The following is an 18,606-nucleotide window of genomic DNA, read 5'->3' as shown; positions in this document are numbered from 1 at the left end:
ACTGAGCCACCCAGGCACCCCTTAATTTTTGTTTTAACAGAGTTCTTTTTATGTTCTGGGTACAAGTTCTTTGTCAGATACATATTTTGCAGATAATTTTCTCCCAGTCTGAGGCCTGTGTTGAGGGCGCCTGGGTGGCTCAGTTGGTTAAGCTACTGCCTTTGGCTCAGGTCATGATCCTGGAGTCCTGGGATCGAGTCCCACATCGGGTTCCCTGGTCAGCAGGGAGTCTGCTTCTCTTTCTGTCTCCCCTCTCATGTTCTCTCTCTCACTCTGTCTCTCAAATAAATAAAATCTTAAAAAAAAAAAAGTACACTTACTGTGTCGAACACTAAGTAATGTACAGAATTGTTGAATCAATATATTGTACACCTGAAATTAATGCTGTGTGTTAATTATACTTCAATTTAAAAAAAAAAAAAAGAAAAGAAAAGTAAAGAAGCTCTGCCATACCAAGGTCATAAAGGTCCTCTCACATGTTTTCATGAAGATGCTTTTTTGAGAAACATGAATTCGAATTTAGGAGTTTTAAATTTAGAGTCTTAAATAAGCCATGACATCCAAATATTTTTTTTTATTTTACTAGAAGAAAATCACAAGAATCACATTTTATAAAATATATAGTTAAAAATAGAGAGTTAAAAAAATTTCTTTTAAAATCCTAAGCTTATATTCAGTTAAAACAATCCCTAAGGTTGAAACATGTATCACAGGGAATTTTTACAGTTGAATTAGTAACAACTAAGAATGGCTGAAATTATTTGTAATCATACACATCACTCTGCCAAAAAGCACCAAGTATAAATTTAAATGCCCAAATCTCCTGTTTTCCTGCTCATTTCTTTGCTTGTTATCAAATAGCAGACTGTTTTGCCTGCACAGAGCAGATGAACCTGAGCTCTGGCTCTGCTTAACTGAATATGGTATCTGTGCTGTAGCAATATATTTACATGCATAAGTGCAAGACTTAATTTTAAAAAAGAAAGAGACCAGTGCAGAGTCACAACTTTCCGAATCAATGAGATTTGTCTTCAGAACATCCGAGTAGATCCCAAAACATGTTATTGAAAACTTTGTATTCCCGATTGCCAGAAAAACCAAAAAGAAAAGCATAAACAAAGCCAAATACCTTAGTACTAGATGTGCTGTTAGTATTGAAATGTGGTTTTTTGGTATAACTTTCTTTATTTCTTAAAGCCCTTGTTGTTTTTAAGCTAAATACCCTTTTGAAATAACATTTCAACTTAGTGTTTGCAGAACTGCTCAGTTCTGGAATCACGGATCCCAAAACACCTGGTGTGTAAGCCTTCTGATCTTTTTATACATGTTTATTTTACAGAGGAAGACAATAGCCAGAGATAAGAAGGAAACTTGAGGTTGTACAGCCGTCTTATACTGAACTAAATCCAAGCACTCTGACCACTATGTTAGTGTTTTTTCCGTTACGAGACCCAGTCTCTCCAATTATAGGAGAAAATATTTCTCCTTGGGTCCATTACTTAGAGAATGAAGACTATCCTTAATTTTGTGAACCCTTTTCTGGCATCTCAACTTATATCTTGTATAATGAGTGTTCCTTTTGGCTGGGGTGAACAATTTTTGGAAATTTAAGACATTTCCCTTCTAGCTTCCTTAGAGGACATGTCCTAGGCCAGAGCCCAGGTCTTAATGAAAAACATGTAAACCTCTTATTTGTTTTCCTTGTCAATTAACCTATAATTTTAAATCCATTCAATGGCAGATTTACCAAGTGACTAATCCCTAGGAAGATTCAAAGTGGCAAGGAGAAGGTGGTTGTGGCCTAGGCACACATCATTGGTCATTTGTTCAAAAATGTTAAGGTAGGAAGCCAAATACCTCCTTGCTATTCAGGGAGGTTAGTTATACATGTGGGCCTGGGGTGGACTATTCCTGTGTAGTAGAAGCAACATGAATAACCTGGGATATGTTTGCTGGACAAAGCAACTGGTGTGGACCTTGGTTTTCTTCAGTTCTCAAGGGAAATGTTATGTGTCAATAATAAAAATGTAAAATCCATATAGCTCAACCTTCTTGAAAATTGAAACTGACAAGTATCTCTTCTCAGCTAGAATGTCTCAAAGTATGGGTTGTTTCTTAAGTATTGCATTTCTCTGACACTTTTCACAAGAACTGATGTATTATATGTGCTCATTAAAACTTTTTGAACATTAGATGTTAGAGAGACTTAGGTATAAGTGAGATAAAATTTATTTCCAGTCTCTCTCGTTCATATAACACGACCGTGAAGAGTAAGTCCATAATTAGGAATTTGTCACAATCTCTCCCCAGTCCTCTTCTTGTTACTAGAGAGCTATGACTTTGGAAAAGAGGTGGAAAGTTTTTTCTAATTCGTAATCCCAGAGTTTATGCATGTCACCTTTACTTTTAGTACCAGACAGAACTCAACAGCTAGCCCCTCCTCATGTGCTCCCACTTGATAATGCTCTTTAAGTGACCTGGTACTTCTCACTTCCAGAAAAAAATACACAGTTTGGGAGTATTTGAAGCAAATATAATTTAGGAATCCACTTGACAGTTTCCAAAATGATACTTTGGGACATAGGATGGCCATAGAGTGGCCATAAGATGGTGTCCCTTCATAGACAGTGTGTGAGCTGAGAAGGAAATATTCAAGTAATTGCCGTAATTAGTTGAGACCTCAGTTTGTCACCACATTGAGGACCAGGATTTACCATCTATTGCCTCTAAGCCCCCAGGTACTCTGCAGTGGGTCATACATACGTTACTGGACTAGCTGTTACTCCAGTGGTGATAATAATACAACATAAAATTCCAATTCCTCTCTTTTAATAGAGGAGTTAGCATGTTGGCTCATTGCCTAACCATGTGCAGTCTTGGGTTTGCTCATTAGGTTTAGAATTACTTTTTGCAAAAATGAAGTCTGAAAATCATTGTCATGGATATCCCAAGGCACGTCAATTCTGTGAATTACACTACATGTAGTGATATTAATAACTTAAAAATAAAACATTACCAGAACCCCCTGTGAGTAATGATTTTTTGTTCTTTGATTCCACAAAAGCACTCTGGATGCAATTAAGTTTTGTTTTATTTTGTGTCCCAGGTAGGAACCGCAGTCCAGATTTCAAAGCTTTTTCTGTTTTACTTCCCCACTATTTCCTTGGATGATGATTCATGGTTACATTTGTTTATTTTTGAAGTATATTCCTGAATCCTCATAATAACGATCAGATTGCAAAAATAACATATGACTTTATCTAAACAGCAGACTGAGCCACTGGTGTGTTTTCAGACCCCTTTAATGAGTCTGTTTGAACTTGTATGTACATTTGCATTAATAATGAGTGTTGGGACTCTATTTTTATATGGCTTAGACAATATTGTGCTTTAAATATTTATCAAGCTTTCAAGAGCAGAGCTATATTCTAGGAAGTTTTGAGAGGAAGAGATATGAAGTCTGGGTGTGAAAATTACAGCGTTTTAGAACTAAAGGAAAATTTACTAAGTATTTTAGATCTCTCATTTTAGGTATTAATAAAATGTGGATTACAGGAAGTAAAACATTTTGGAGGTACAAGTAGCTAATGACTGTAATAACCAGAAGCAGAATCCAGATTTTTTGACCCTCAGCCAGTGCTTCCCACTTACCTAGGAACCAAAACCTTCAGATTTATTACCCATTGACTCCAGTTCGTTTCCAGAAGGATGGAGGGCAAATATTTTAAGGAAAGCATTTGTCAGAAACTATCTATTTTTGTGTTGGCATTCTGATTTCAGAGTATTGAATGGGAAGGATTATTAATAACGGAGGATCTGGGATAGGGTGAAAAAAGCTCTAAAGTGAAAAGGTCTGAATTTGAATCTGTCTCATGGGCAATTTACTTACTGTCTCTATCCCCCTCTTCATCTGGAAAACAGTTATGATACCAGCCTTGTCAGAGGTTGTTGCCATAACTATAAACATTAATGTAATACCAATGCATTGTAAGCCATAGATAGTATGTAATGTTGTTAGTCAATAATTATTATGGACTGCTTTTTTACACCAAAATCAAAAATAAATTCAAAATAGTTTAAAGACCAAAATCTGAGACACGAAACCATAAAAGTTCCTTTTTTTTTTTAAAGATTTTATTTCTTTATTTGATAGAGTGAGACAGCCAGAGAGAGAACACAAGCAGGGGGAGCGGGGAGCAGGGAGCCTGATGCAGGGCTTGATCCCAGGACCCTGGGATCATGACCTCAGCCAAAGGCAAATGCTTAACGACTGGGTCACTCAGGTGCCCAAACCATAAAACTTCTTAAAGAAAACATAGACAGTAATCTCTTGGACATTGGCCTTAGCAACACTTTTCTAGATATGACTCCTTTGACAAGGGGAACGAAAGCAACACCATTGGGACCACCAAAATAAAAAGCTTCTGCACAGTGAAGGAAACCATCAATAAAATAAAAGGCAACCTACTGAATGAAAGAAGATATTTGCAAATGATATATACAATAAGGGTTAATATAAAATATAAAGAACTTGCACAACTCAACACCAAAATAAAACACCAAAATAATCTGACTAAAATGAACAGAGAACCCGAATAGATATTTTCCCAGAGAAGACATACAGCTAGCCAACAGACACATGAAAAGTTGCTCAACATCAGGGAGATGCAAATCGAAACCACAGTGGGCTATCTCACACCAGTCAGAATGACTAGAATCAAAAAGACAAGAAACAACATGTGTTGGTGAGGATGTGGATGAAAAGGAACCATTGTGCACTGTTGGCAAGGATGTAAATTGGTGCAACCTGTATAGGAAAATAGTATGGAGTTTCCTCAGAAAATTAAAAATAGAAATACCAGGGGAAAAAAAAAAACTAATGGCAGAGATATAGAAGCATCCCAAGTGTACAATAGATGAATGATTAAAGAAGATGTGATATATATATATATATATATATACACACACACACACACACACATAATATAAATACTACACACACACAATGGAATATTACTCAGCCATAAAAATTAACTAGACCTTGGCATTTGTGACAACATGCATGGACCTAGAGGCATTTTGCTAAGTGCGGTAAGTCAGAGAAAGATAAATACCTTGTGATTTTATTTATATGTCAAATCTAAAAAACAAAACAAAACCCAAACAGTCCCATAAATATAGGGAACAAACCTGTGATTACCAGAGGGACGGGTTGGGGGGGGGAATGGGTAAAATGGGTGAAAGGGAGTGGGAGGTGCAGGCTTCCAGTAATGGAATAAACAAATCAGAGGGGTGAAAGGTATGACATAGGGAATATAGTCAGTGGTAATGTAATAAGCCTTGTATGGTGACAGATGGCAGCTACACACTTGTGGTGAGCACAGCCTAACACAGAATGTTGTTGAATCACTATGCTGCACACCTGAAACTAATGTCACATTGTGTGTCCACTATTCTTCAATTTCAAACATAATTATGAAATACTATTATTTTAGCTACCATCAGTTTAAAAATGGTAAAGTGGAAAGAGTGTGAATTTAACGGCAGCCAGATCGAAGTTTCTTTGTCACCCTTTTCCAGGTGTGGGGTCTTATGAAAGTTAACACATCTCCCCAGAAGGTCTGCCTTACAGAGTTGCAAGGATTAAATGAAGGCGCCTCGCCCAGGGTCCAGCACACTTGCTTTACGTTGGTTTCTTTTCCCTCCTTATCTTGACTGAAGGTCAGCATGGCAGGTGATTCCCAGATACGGCGCCATTTTTACACATGTGTAATTTAACTTTGTACCCGACATCCCATGCGCCTGTGTTGGGTTTTGCTCCCAAGTCATCTTAAGTGCCATTTTATCTTTCGATGGCTCTTTACTCCTTTGCCGGCCCAGTCTCTTTATTTATTCCTCCTAGCAAGTTCTAATTATATCGTTGTGTCAGATGTGCCTCATGTTTCTGAGTGTCCCTGAGATGGCCTCTTAGTTGTAACATGATAGGTTTTATTTTCTGATAAGAACCAAAAAAGAGTATTGATAATAGTTGATTAAAACCAGCTATTGTTAACTTCTGGGAATTTTATCAAGCCCAGTGCCATTCTTTTTATGAATAGAGACTTGTTTTTAGACTAACAAGTGTAAGCCAGCGACATGGGGAATTATTGCAGCCTTTGTGCAGCCTTCCAAAACAAAATGGGAAACCGGGATGCCCACATACAGGGCCGCAGAACCACTGTCTTCTCACTTCACCTGAGCACTCTGAGGCCCCAGTTCCAACCCTTTGAGACACTTGAATGCCCTTGAGCCCCCCTTTCTCTCCTTCCATCTCCTTAGGCTGTACTTCTCTGAAGTGGTAAAGCTTCACTGTGCTTCTGTGCCATCCCTGGGAATATTCTAGCTTGCTCCCATCTCAAATGTAGAATTTGGAAGGGTCCCTGGAAAAGGTTGACTGACTCAAGCTGTATAGCAGATAACCTGAATTTTTACTGGCCCTGGCAGCAGCACTGGGAGAGATGGTTCGTAACAACAAAATGCTAACAGATGATTTTTCCACATTGCTTGGCACCATCACGATGTCTTTCATCAGCAGGCACTTTTCCACGTTCTTTTTGACAGACGTGTTGTGGGGACCAGACAAGCAAAAGTCTCCCTCTGTTGCTTGGGTTTCAGTACAGTGTGTTCCTTCGATGATATCTCTGAACAGTGGTAATGTGAAGGATATTAAAAAATAATGAGAATTCGGTAAGGGGAAGGAAGGACCAGCCCCTGAGGAGGCTGGGGAAGTAGCCTAGAGTCCAGTCCCTATCAGATTAAAATCACAAATGTGGTTCAGTTCTACTAGGTAGTTTCTTATACTTATGGGAACAGTTTTTAAGCTCGTTGTGGAAAGCGCACTGATCTATAATATTTTGAGTTGTTAAAATTAAATGTCAACTTTTAGAAATACCTACACATAAAAAGAACCCCCAAACCCCTGGATTTTTTATTTGAATGTTGTAGGCAATAGCAGCTATGAAATCTCATAGTTTATGTTGTGCGTGGGACTGTCAAAAAGGAAGTGAATACCCATACCTCTCTTTAAAAAAATTTTTTTTGAAGCTGCAAGTCCAGTTGCCTAGTAGGGGCACAAGGAAGTCTTGACATTTAAAACTAAGGAAATAGTTCAATTCCATAAGCATTTCTGGATCACTAACAAGCCAAGCAATGTGCAATGTTCTGGAAGTTCAAACATGAATAAGGCACGGTCCCCAACTGCCTGGAGCTTTTAGATTTACAAAGAAGATAAGCAGAAATGACTATAATGGGACGTGAACCTAGCAGGTTCTTTGGCAGCAATGTCAAAGAAAAATTCTTGTCAGGAAGAGTCAAGAAAAGTTTAAGCCAGAAGGTTCAGCTGAACTTGACTGAGTTTTCCTTCAGGGCTTTTGCGAGGTGGAAATGAAGAGAAAAGGTGTTTTAAGTAGTACAAATAGCATATGTAAAATCATAGCAATGTGGGGGTTGAATGTATGCTGATTCTGTAGTGATACAGCGCAGGGAAAGTATAGAGAAGTATCTGGAGAAGTGAGCAGAGAGAGGCCAAGTTTTAAGGAGCCATGAGGCATCATGGAAAGAATTTAGACTTATCTGCTGTGCAGAATAACTATTTTCAATATAAGTAATGAAGGGGTATTCCCCTTATGGGGACAGGTCAGAATCAGGAAGGGGCTTTTCCAAATTACACATGTTCCTTTGGCCATTCTGAAATGACCCAAGTGTAAGTCTTTGCCAAAAAGAGTCCACTGGTACTGTGACGTCATCCTGTCTCAGCCGTGCCTGGAGCAGAGTAAAGATTAAGGACCGTGGCTGTTGATTTCAACTCTGGATGCCCTTTCGAATTCTCTGGTGAGCTTTAAGGATATCAGCGCAAGGACACCATCTCAGATATCTGAGGATGGTCCATCCTGCTCATCAGTACTTTTTACAGAGCTCTCTAGGTGTTTCTAATGGGCAGCAGGCTGACAAGCACGACACAAGACAAATAAAAGTAGTGCCAGTACGGAAAAGGAAGATTAAAATGGAATGGTTTAATTGGGATTGTTCTCTTAAGGATTGTGAATGTGAATCCTTTAGAAGAAAATGGATATAGATCATTGTAGGTGATTGCAAATGGGAAGAGGATGCACTTAAAAAGGACAGCAGGAGAAGCAATAAAGTTACGAGTAAAGGAAGGTGGGTAAAACATGGACGGCATCTGGTAGATAAAGCTTGAGGAAGACCGGAAAGATGTCAAACCTCAGCACCTGTCTCCTTTCAAATGAGATATGTTCCCTTGGCCCATCCTCCTCTGTAGTTTTGGCTGAAAGGAACTGGACTTGACATTTCATAAAGATTCCCAGGATCTTGGGCAAACTTTGTCCGGGAAGGAGTACATGATTATCTGAATGAAAGTTCTACTTTGGGTTTGATTCCCCAAATCGCTAATAGTCTTTCTAGCTGTGGTTCTAGGTAAAGGGGAGTAAAAACAGCACATAGTTCCCACGTGCAAAGTGGAAAGGGCACTTAATAGAAGAAAGTTGAGAGGAAAACAGGGTTAAAAACTAGCTTTGCCAAAGTTTCGATTATTAGGGTTTCTTATTATAATCCCAACATATCAGTATGGAGTATATGGAAATTTGGTATTTCTTTCTTATATGGCAATTCTTTATATCAGTGTATTCAGATTGTGAGGAAGCCATCCATGGAACCTATGCTTAGTGATCTGTCCCCTTACTTCGGGCGTTTGCAGGAGTGAAGGGGTGTTGAGAGAAGACAGCACTTGCAAAGGCCCAGATACATGAGTGAGCACGGTCCTAGGAGATGCAAGATGCTATGCAAGTGTGGAAGCCAGGGCCTATCTGGGGAAGAGGCAGGAGCCAAAAGAGGAGAAAGCTGACAGAAAACAGATCAAAGGAGACTTCAATGTGTCCATGCTAAAAAGGCTCAGTGTCAGGCTGTAAGTAATGGCCAATTATTGAAGAGATATTAAAGAGTAAAAATCTGCATTTATTAAAATATTGTCCTGGAACTAATATGGCTAAACTGTGGTCAGGAGAATTAGGTGGTTGTTGGCATTCTCTGGATAAACTGATAAACTGAAAAGTTGAGGCACTGCGAATGGAAGGAAGAGAATGAATCAGAGACATTAGTGAGGCTTGTTGGTAAATAGTATGTTGGGAATGAGAGAGAGAAAGCAAGAAATCCAGTACAACATCCAGGTGTCTGAATGTGATGACTAGGAAGATGGCGATGCCATTAACTGCGGGAAGGAATTTAAGAGGAAGAACAAATTGAGGTTTGATAATGATGAGTTCATGATGACTTTGAACATGTTGAGTTTGAGGTACTGATTAAACATGGAGGTAGATCAGTCAGGAGGGTGGTTGGAGTGATGGCTCTAAGGTCCGCTTGGGAAATAACAGTGTATAGTAGTTGGGTGTTGCTGTACCCTATGAGTACACAAGATAGTTCAGAGAGATTGTGTAGTGTGAGAAGGGGAAAAATGGCAAGCAGGATGCCTGGGGAACATTTAGGGGATGAATGGAGGGAGAGGAGTCCACAGAATGGAGAGAGCTGAGAAGTGGAAAGAAATTGGGGGTGAGTAGAAGCTGGAGAATTTCAAGGCATCTCTAACTCTAACAATGCAGCCTAGAGGGCAGGATCACTGCAAAATGCTGACCAAATGCAACACTCAAATCACAGGATTTCAATGAGTTGGGGGCGCAGGCCTGGGGGCAGAAGTCAATTATGATTTGCTGAAGGGAGAATGGATAAGAAAATAGATCGAGTGAGAGTTGTATGTTTTTTCCCCAAAAATTCTGCTGGGAAGAAGAGACAGTGAGAAAGGGCAACTGCTAGAAAAAATTAAAGAACTCACCTTTAGGGGCACCTGGGTGGCTCAGTCGGTTAAGCCTCAGATTCTTAATTGCAGCTCGGGTCATGATCTCAGGGTCCTGAGATGGAGCTCCACGGAGCTCCACATCAGGCTCTCTGCTCAGTGGGGAGTCGGCTTGAGATTCTTTCTCTCCCTCTGCCCCTCCTCCCACTCACAGGCACACTCTCTAAAAAACAAACAAACAAACAAAAAGACAAAGTATCTTTATCTTTGCTTTAGATGCATAGAGTATGGTGCAGGGAGCCTGCTGAGAGCTAAAAGCAAGGTGATGTGGCCACTGGCATCTGGGACAGCAACAAAGAAACAGTAATCGTTGTAGCAAACTTAAGAGCCACCCACTGTGTTCCAAACACTTCTCTCTCTGTTGTTTTATGTATATTAACTCATCTACTTCTCACCTGCCTTATGAGGTAGAATCTGTTAGTATCTGCATTTTACTTCTGAGAACACTGAGGTCCAGAGAGGTTAAACAACCTGGCTGATTTGGGCTCTACCCACTGCACTAAGCAAGAGAGTCACTGAAACAATGTATAGGTACATGTGTCAGCTTCATCGGCTTCAGAAGATCATAGGTTAAGAGGTGGATGAGAAGGGGGTGAGATGGGACCAAGGTGTTTACTATAGATACAGGTCAGTTGTGTGATAAAGGGAAAGTCTCTCTGTGGAACATGTCTTTATAACTTTTTCCTATTACTAAGAGGTTGAAAATTGAAGAAAATTATTGGCTCATCAATGTCATCTTAATCTTCTTGGAAGAAAGTTAGTTGGGTACAAGAAGCCAGAGTTTGTTGTGGCAGAACTGAACTAGTCATTGTCATGAAATTGACATGTTGGCAAGCCATTCTGTGGACATTAGGGCTGGGCTGTAGGTAGAGGTGGGCAGGGGCGGGAGGGGGAGATGGTGACGGGCAAGACGTTGAAACACTGATTATCTTGATCGCATAGTTGAATGACGCTTGAAATTACTTTCAGGCATTTGGTAGTAGACTTCTGAAAGATTGGGTAAACTTTTGTATTTGTACTACCTTGTTTATCCAGACTTGCTAAAGCTATTCTTGGTTTTGTGCCCATCATTCCACAAAGATGGCATTATTTGGAAATGTGAAAGAATGATTGTAAATCTGTCAGTCTTCTAATATTATCATTAGCAGCGGTACCTAGTAGTAACATTTATTCAGATGTCATGTAGCTTTCTAAAAACCCTAGAGCTGGCTCACAGTCATCCCCTTTACACTTGGGAAAACTCAGATGTGAAGACACAAAGTTCCTTGCCCAAGGTTGTAGAGCTAGCAAGTGGCTAAGGTGGGATGCAAATCAGGTGGCATAAATCCAGAGCTCGGGTGCCTAATCCTCTATGCTATACATAAAATGGATGGTGTCCAGATTTTACCTGGTTTTTTGGAGTTGCATCAGGCTGCCATGTTCACATGTGAGAAAATCAACTCTCATTTTCTATGCATTTGTGTTGCTTATTTATTACTATCTTATGAAAAATTATGAAACAGACCCAAATATTGATCAGGGACAGCTTTAATATGGAGACTTCTAGAAAATACACATGTGTGATAACTTCTTCTCATACCTTTGGTTTCTACTGTGTTGGCCCAGAAGCCCCATAGAAGAGGTATTCTAAGGGAGACTTGTGAGGATAGCCAGAAGGATCTCAATTTTTTTTTTTCTTACAGTTTTCTTTTTCCAAACCCAAAGCAAAAGTAATAGAAGATATATTCAAGCATGCTCAAATTTTTATGAACACTTGTTTTGCATTTGATGGCAAAACAGGGTGAAAATTCTTAGGGAGCAGTTCTACTGAAAACCTTAATCCATGGTAATTTTCCCCCATGAGGTCAGATTGGATGAAATTATGCTTCTATTCCAATGGTTTAAGTCTTTGGAAAATTCATAAAGTGAAATTTTATACCCTGTCAGATCCTCAAAAGAACATCTCTGTGTTTCCCTGTGTTGATGTGGGCTGGGCTGCAGTGGCACAGGCATGGTATTGAAACTTCGATTTCAGATACCTATTTTTTTTTTAATAAATTCTTTACTTTTTTTCCCACTGCTATTCTACAGGCTCAGTTTGAACTCCAGGCATTTCACATCCGGGGGGAGCACGCGGTGGTTACAGCAAGACTAGAAGAAACCATCGAAACTCTCAAACGGGAGACAGAACACCGATGGCGAGGAGGACGTGAAGAGATGAAAGATGCATGTATCTCCACGGGTGATGACTGTCCTCCGAAGACCTACCGAAATGTGTGCATCCAGACAGACAGAGAGACTTTTCTCAAACCCTGTGAAGGTGAAGGCAAGACAATCAGAAGTAACCAGATAATACCCAAAAAGCTGACTATCTCCTCTTTGAGTCAGCTCTCTCCCCCAAATGACAACAAAGACACCCATGGACCACTTCAGTCTGTGGAGGGCCTCTCACCAAGTCAGCAAAAGGCATCGTCTCCGCCTCCTGCACCACCACCCCCAGCAGTCGCCCCTCCCCCTCCGCCTCCTCCCCTCCCACCTGGACTTGGACCTTTGTCACCAGTACCTCCGCCGCCACCACCTGTGAGTGCTGGACCACCACCTCCTCCGCCCCCTCCTCTGCCTCCCAGTGCCGGCCCTCCTCCCCCACCTCCTCCTCCACCGCCACTTCCTAGTTCCCCTGCTCTGCCCACCAGTGGGGGGCCTCCACCTCCTCCTCCTCCAACACCTCCAGGACTTGCACCCCCACCTCCTCCTGGACTCTTCTTCGGAGTTGGCCCTTCTTCTGGCCAGTGTCCTCGGAAGCCAGCCATTGAACCGAGTTGCCCCATGAAGCCTTTGTACTGGACTAGAATACAAATAAGTGATAAAAGGTGAGCTCAACAACCCTGGCCCATTCTCAGGTTGTGAATTCCCAGGATTTTGCCCAAGTGACGTTTTATTCTTACCAGCTGGATATCTGTGTACTGTGACATTCATTTCTCAGATGCAGTATAGTGAGTACCTTGGATAAACAAGGTTAGAGTGTTGAGAGGGAGAATGTCTATCTCTATCAGGTCTTGTCTGTATTTGCCATAGACTGATGCTGGGAGGAACAGTGTCTGCAATGTCAGATGCTTCTCTAAGATAAAGATTCCATTTTACAGACCCTTCTTAGAGAAGAGCCCTGGTCTAAGTCAGAGCCTTCTCGAACATCCCTACAGGTAGCAAGTAATCACACAGACAGACATAGAGCCTGGACCTATAGCTGGGTTCACTGAAGATTTTTAGAATATCTTTCTTGTCTTTTGATGGGATCATCAGCCTTATGATCTGGAGCCTTATCAGGTGTGTGTAATTTTTCAGGTTTTATTAGATGAGCCAGACATAGCTGAGTCCTTAGCTCTTTAGAGCAAAAGGGAGTCAAAAAATAGAAAATCTCTGCTTGAACTCTCATTCCCCTAACTGCTAAATACCCTCACATCTTATACCCTGTTGCTCAGAGAAAGTGCCAGTAGAGCACATCTAACATTTGTATAGCTTGTTAAGCTGGGTCTGTGCGGCAGGAAGATAGGTTGGTTGGAAACTTCCATTCAAACATATTTGAATTTAATTTCTTCTGCCTCATTTCAGAGTCTGTCAAGAGGACAGTGAGAGAGATCTTGAGTTGCTTCTTGATAATCTCTAGATTTGAAGTTCATTTGTGAAGGACAGCAAATAGAGAACACATTTTTAAACACCCATTTTTGAACTTACTCCTCAAATCAGTGTGTGGTAGTGAATCTTTCAATTTATCTAACATTTTGTATATGGAAGGCAGGATATTAAACAACATAACATGAAATTTACAATTATAAAGCAACTGGAAACCGTTATAGGAGGAAATCACTATAAACAACGCATATGGTGAACTAAGTTGATTATGTGCTTCCTATTGGCTCCTTTCCTAACCAAAAAATAAGGACTGGGAGTTTATGTGTGGAGAATCCTGATACTTTTTTTTTTAAATGCAGATGACTTATTATTTCCCAAATGAATGGTTAAAAAAAAGAGAGAAGATCCCGAAATAGCTATAGTACTAGTATTCCTTTTTGTCTCGTTCAAAACTCAGATGACATTTCCTAAGAAATTGTTTCCCAGAATCTTTATATGGATCTCTGTTCCCTTATTAGTGTTCTCAAATTAATGTACAGACATTCCAGAGTGATGAATCCCACCTGTCAGCCCTGGGGTCGTGTGTTCCGACAGCACATGGAACTGTTCCACACCTGTGTCTCACTAGCCTGCCTCCACTCCATTCCCCTCAAGACTCAGTAAACAACCAATATCCTAGACCACAGCAGTGGTGTGACAGTACCGCTGGGAGATATGGGCCCTTTGCCCGCTGTTCAAGATGGGACCAAGTCAAGCTGGAGATAATCATCATTTTTTCCCTCCTTATGTATTTGGCCATTTTGAGGAAGAAAACAATTACATTCTCGGGCTCTTACTAGTTTCATTATAAGGTTAGGACTTCAGTTCCAAGCAAAACGAAAAATAGAGGAAGTACTGAGTTTCCTGCACGAGGGCTGCAAGGTGGCTGCTTCCCACTGCACCACACGTTTAGTGTCTCTTATCATGGGTCCCTCAAAATGGTTTTGTACCCTCAGAGCATGAGTATTTCTTTTAAACTAAAAGGCTGTAGAGATTCTGTGTAGTGTTCATTTTTGAACTAAAATTATTTGGGGTGTGTTTTTTTAAAAAAGAGAGGAAATGGTATTTTAGTTTTCTGTCCAAGCAGAAGGGTAAGCGCTGTGTCTAATGTATGCATGGTAAATTTTGGTCTAGGTCTTCCGGGGACCCAGGAGTAAAATATGATTTTTTTCCATTTTATATCTACTGCCTTTTACCTACTTGATTGCTTTTCACTACTAACATGAATTGATTTTTAACTTTTGCCATTTTGCATTCTTTGGTGTCTGTTTTGTGGCTTCTAGAATAGGGAAGAGATATTTTGTTAAAGAAAAAGAGATCCTCATCTATCTAATTTTTTGGCTTCCTAACAAATATCTATTTTCTAGTATCTTCTCCTCCTTCCTCCCCATCTCCCTCCTGCCTCTGACATTTCTCCCTCTCCAGTCTCTCCTTCATCCTTCTTCTTCTACCTTCCTTTTCCTCTTCTTGTGAGCTAGATTTGTATGTTCAGTGGTCAGAGAGGAAGTGACCATTCTAACAGATGAGCTGGTCTGTGAGCGAGGCCTTGTTACTGCCCCACAAAATGCCTGCTGACCCCAAATCACTGACAGGTAGTATTCCAAGATTCTTTTTTTCATTACTGAACATGCCTTTCCCATAGAGACAATGTAGTAAATGGTGATGAAGTGTTCAACCTAGTTGAACAAGGAAGTTAAGTGAGTGGCAGAGGTGGGTGGCTGAGGTAGGAGCACATGGATGGATATGCTCCGCTGCAAGTATTCTAGATCTTGGATGATGATTTCACAGGCATTCATTATACTCTCATATGTTATATATGTCACACATATACTCTTAAATGGCTCAAATATTATGAAAAAGTTAGAAGTGAATCCTAACAGATGAAAATGTTTATATTCCATGGGGCATGTAGAAAATGTGAACACAGATCTGAGAAGTCAGTTTTCCCACCTGTTTTGAATAAGAAAATTGCCTTTTTGCACCCCAAAATTTTGTGGACCTCTCCATACAATAATAGTTCTTTTAGTTTTCAATAATGGAGAAAATACATATTAAAACAAGGGTAGGTACTTATAGATATTATGGATCATATATAATATATTTGAAAAACAATAAATGTGTAGATGAAACATTGTATTTTTTCTCTGTCTATGCATATTAAGAGTGTTTAAAAATAAGAAAGTAGACACTTGGGGGAAAATGTGTTCTAGCTGAAGGAAGCCTGGATGGTAACCCTTCCAAGTTTGGTCTCAGAGGCAGTTCTTTTCTACCTGATTTTCCATATCTTCTTCTCTTTGTTTCTCAACTAGTTCCCCTGTGTTTTGAAGATTGAAAAAAAAAAAAAAAACCCTAGAAACAAAATGTACAGCCTTCCCATGTCTGCTTTAGTTGAAAGCCCTGTGGAGGCTGGTACAATGAAGATTTTTTATTTGTTTCATTGTTAAATACTGTTGTTAGGGCGGAGTGTTATAAATCAAGTATTTCTAAATGGGCTCAGTCTATTCACAAATTATTATGGGTCTTGCCCTGAGTTGACCTGAACTAATCCTAAAAATAATTTTTAAAAGTATAAGAAAAAGTACAAAGAGAGGGTTAATCTTTACCTTACTAGAAGGTATAAAATTTTATTCTTTTTAAGAATTTTTATTAAGAATTATCCCATCAATATCTCAGAATTGGTTATCTTTTCAACATTTATGTCATGCCCATTTTTACCCATGATGGAAACACCATAGACTGAGGGAAGAACAGCTTATATGGCTTCAATCATGTGTATCCCAGGATTTCTGGTCCCACTCCCACATGGTTTCTCTAGATCTCTCTTTCTCTCTCTGATTGTTTCTAGTGGTCATTCGGTTTTGAAAATGGGTGTTGGTTTTGATGTTCTGTGGTATATCTTGACCTAAAGAAAAGAAAGTGTAACTTGAAAAGGCGTTCTTCAAGCTTTCTTAGAAGGAGATATATTTATAAACATACAGACATTTTATATAAATAAAAATAAATATATATATATACATATATTTATATATATGTATATATATATATATATATCTGTATCTTAAATGAGTTTAAAGTGAACTAGAGATTTCATTATATTCTGTTCTCTTCTGTTTTGATTTTAATGGTTAACTTGTCATTTTTCTCTTTTAAGCCAAAATGCTACACCGACCTTATGGGATTCCTTAGAAGAACCTGATATTCGGGATCCTAGTGAATTTGAGTATTTATTCTCCAAAGACACAACTCAGCAGAAGAAAAAACCTCTGTCAGAGACCTATGAGAAAAAGAACAAGGTCAAAAAGGTACTGAATGACGATAGTATTCATTGTATTTTTTGTCATATGTGAGAATTCATTATGTGCTGCTGGTTTGCTGTTTTCCAGAAATGTTTTGGAAGGTTTTAAGCCACGGATGGCAAAAGGGAGTCAGTAGTTTAAGAAATCTGGGTTTGTGCTGTGAGTCCTACCTGAATTTTCAGACTATTTTCTTAATTTGATCTGGACTTTTTTCAGCTTATAATTCTATTGAAAAAATATAAAATTTAACTTGCCGTTAGTGAAAGTAGGCCGTATGTCATATGAAAAATATGTCTTACTCATTAAGTTATTTATAAATTCATTCATTTAACAAATTATTTACAGGGAGTATATTTATGCTAGGTTTTGTTTTAGGCCCACAGGGTCCAGTGTGGTAACCATTAGCCACATGTGGCTGTTTAAGTAATATAATTAGATAAATCAGATAAATTAAAAATTCTGTTCTTCAGTGGCATTCAGAGCCACTTTTCAGTTCTGTTTTTATGGCTAGTGGCTACCATACAGCACAGATTTGAAAAAAAAAATTGTCAATATAAAAGTTTTATTGGATAGCACAGTCCGAACTTCAGGGATATATTGGTGAGAAAACCCCAAAGACCTTTGTCCTGTGGTACTTATGTTAAAAATTAGCGTTAGAAACAAAACATTAAACCATGGGCTAGAGCAGGGTAAGGAAGATGGATTTTGAGCAGGGTGGGGATGGGCTGCAGTTTTCAGTGGAATGTACAAAATAGTCCTCACGGAGAAGCTGACTTCTGAGCAAAGACTTGAGGACTTGAAGTCAGAGGCTGCCAGCCATACATCAGAAGGCAAGTTCAAGATTCCCCAGGCCTTCCGGTTGACGTGAACTTGAACGAGTGGCCGCGGAGACTCACGCGGGCTGCCTGACCTCGGTCAAAGTTCATCCTCTCTTTGCCTCCATCCCCTTCCGGCAACCTGAGATAATGACTAGTCATATTATTTATTATTCTAAGTAGTTATTCAATGAGGTAACTGATCTGTCGTGCTCAGCACAGTGCCAGACGCAGTCAGCCCTCCGCCGAGGACGGCTACCCTCATTTTGTTGCAGCTGATGTTACTGCTGCGAATTCTCAGCTTTAGTGTTTTGGTAACAGCTTAGATGGTTCTGCAGCGAAGGTATAGGACATCCAGGGTTCTGCTCTTGATTTGCCGTGTGAGCTTGGGCTGCTCATCTCTATTCTCTAGGCCATGGCTTTCCTTTTCTATAAAAACCTGAGTCTACCCGACCCACTAGGATGTTGTGAAATTGAATCTAAGAGGGTATGAAAGAAATGTTTGAAAAAAGTCCCACTTAATGATATTAGCATCAACTCCTTATTCTTAAATTATATAACGGGCTTCATCCATCAATTCCTATCTCAAGTAACATGAAATTAGGAAATCAAGTGGTGCCTTAGAGGGGCAAAAATTACAAAAGCCTGAATGCAGTTTTCTGTTAATTGAATCAGGTTCTCCCACTGACTTGAATTGTGAATGAAAATCATCATCAGAGGGCTTTTTTTTTTTTTTTTTTACCGCTCCACTGTATAGGAATTATGTCTGTATGTCTGTCTTTCTTTCTTTCTTTCTTTCTTTCAAGATCTTAATTTATTTGACAGAGAGATGGAGATCACAAGTAGGCAGAGCAGCAGGCAGAGAGAGAGGGAGAAGCAGGCTCTCCACTGAGCAGGGAGCCCAATGTGGGGCTTGATCCCAGGACCCTGGGATCATGACCTGAGC

The 18,606-nt window shown here is 39.7% G+C and overlaps 1 protein-coding gene across 5 annotated transcripts in view; it reads left to right on the top strand.

The window, feature by feature from the left end:
* The window catches only part of FMN1 (formin 1), a 406,533-nt gene that overhangs the window by 207,606 nt on the left and 180,321 nt on the right, over positions 1-18,606 (top strand). For all 5 annotated transcript variants that reach the window (XM_032856919.1, XM_032856917.1, XM_032856916.1 and 2 more), the window contains 2 exons: positions 11,972-12,750; positions 16,701-16,851. In XM_032856919.1, the coding sequence (XP_032712810.1) occupies positions 11,972-12,750; positions 16,701-16,851 (930 nt within the window). The remainder of the gene's footprint in view (positions 1-11,971; positions 12,751-16,700; positions 16,852-18,606) is intronic.

The sequence above is a fragment of the Lontra canadensis genome, unplaced genomic scaffold (genome assembly GCF_010015895.1).
Source record: "Lontra canadensis isolate GAN:19392208 unplaced genomic scaffold, GSC_riverotter_1.0 scaffold12, whole genome shotgun sequence".
Lineage (NCBI taxonomy): Eukaryota > Metazoa > Chordata > Mammalia > Carnivora > Mustelidae > Lontra > Lontra canadensis.
This window is presented reverse-complemented; position numbering and strand designations above follow the sequence as displayed.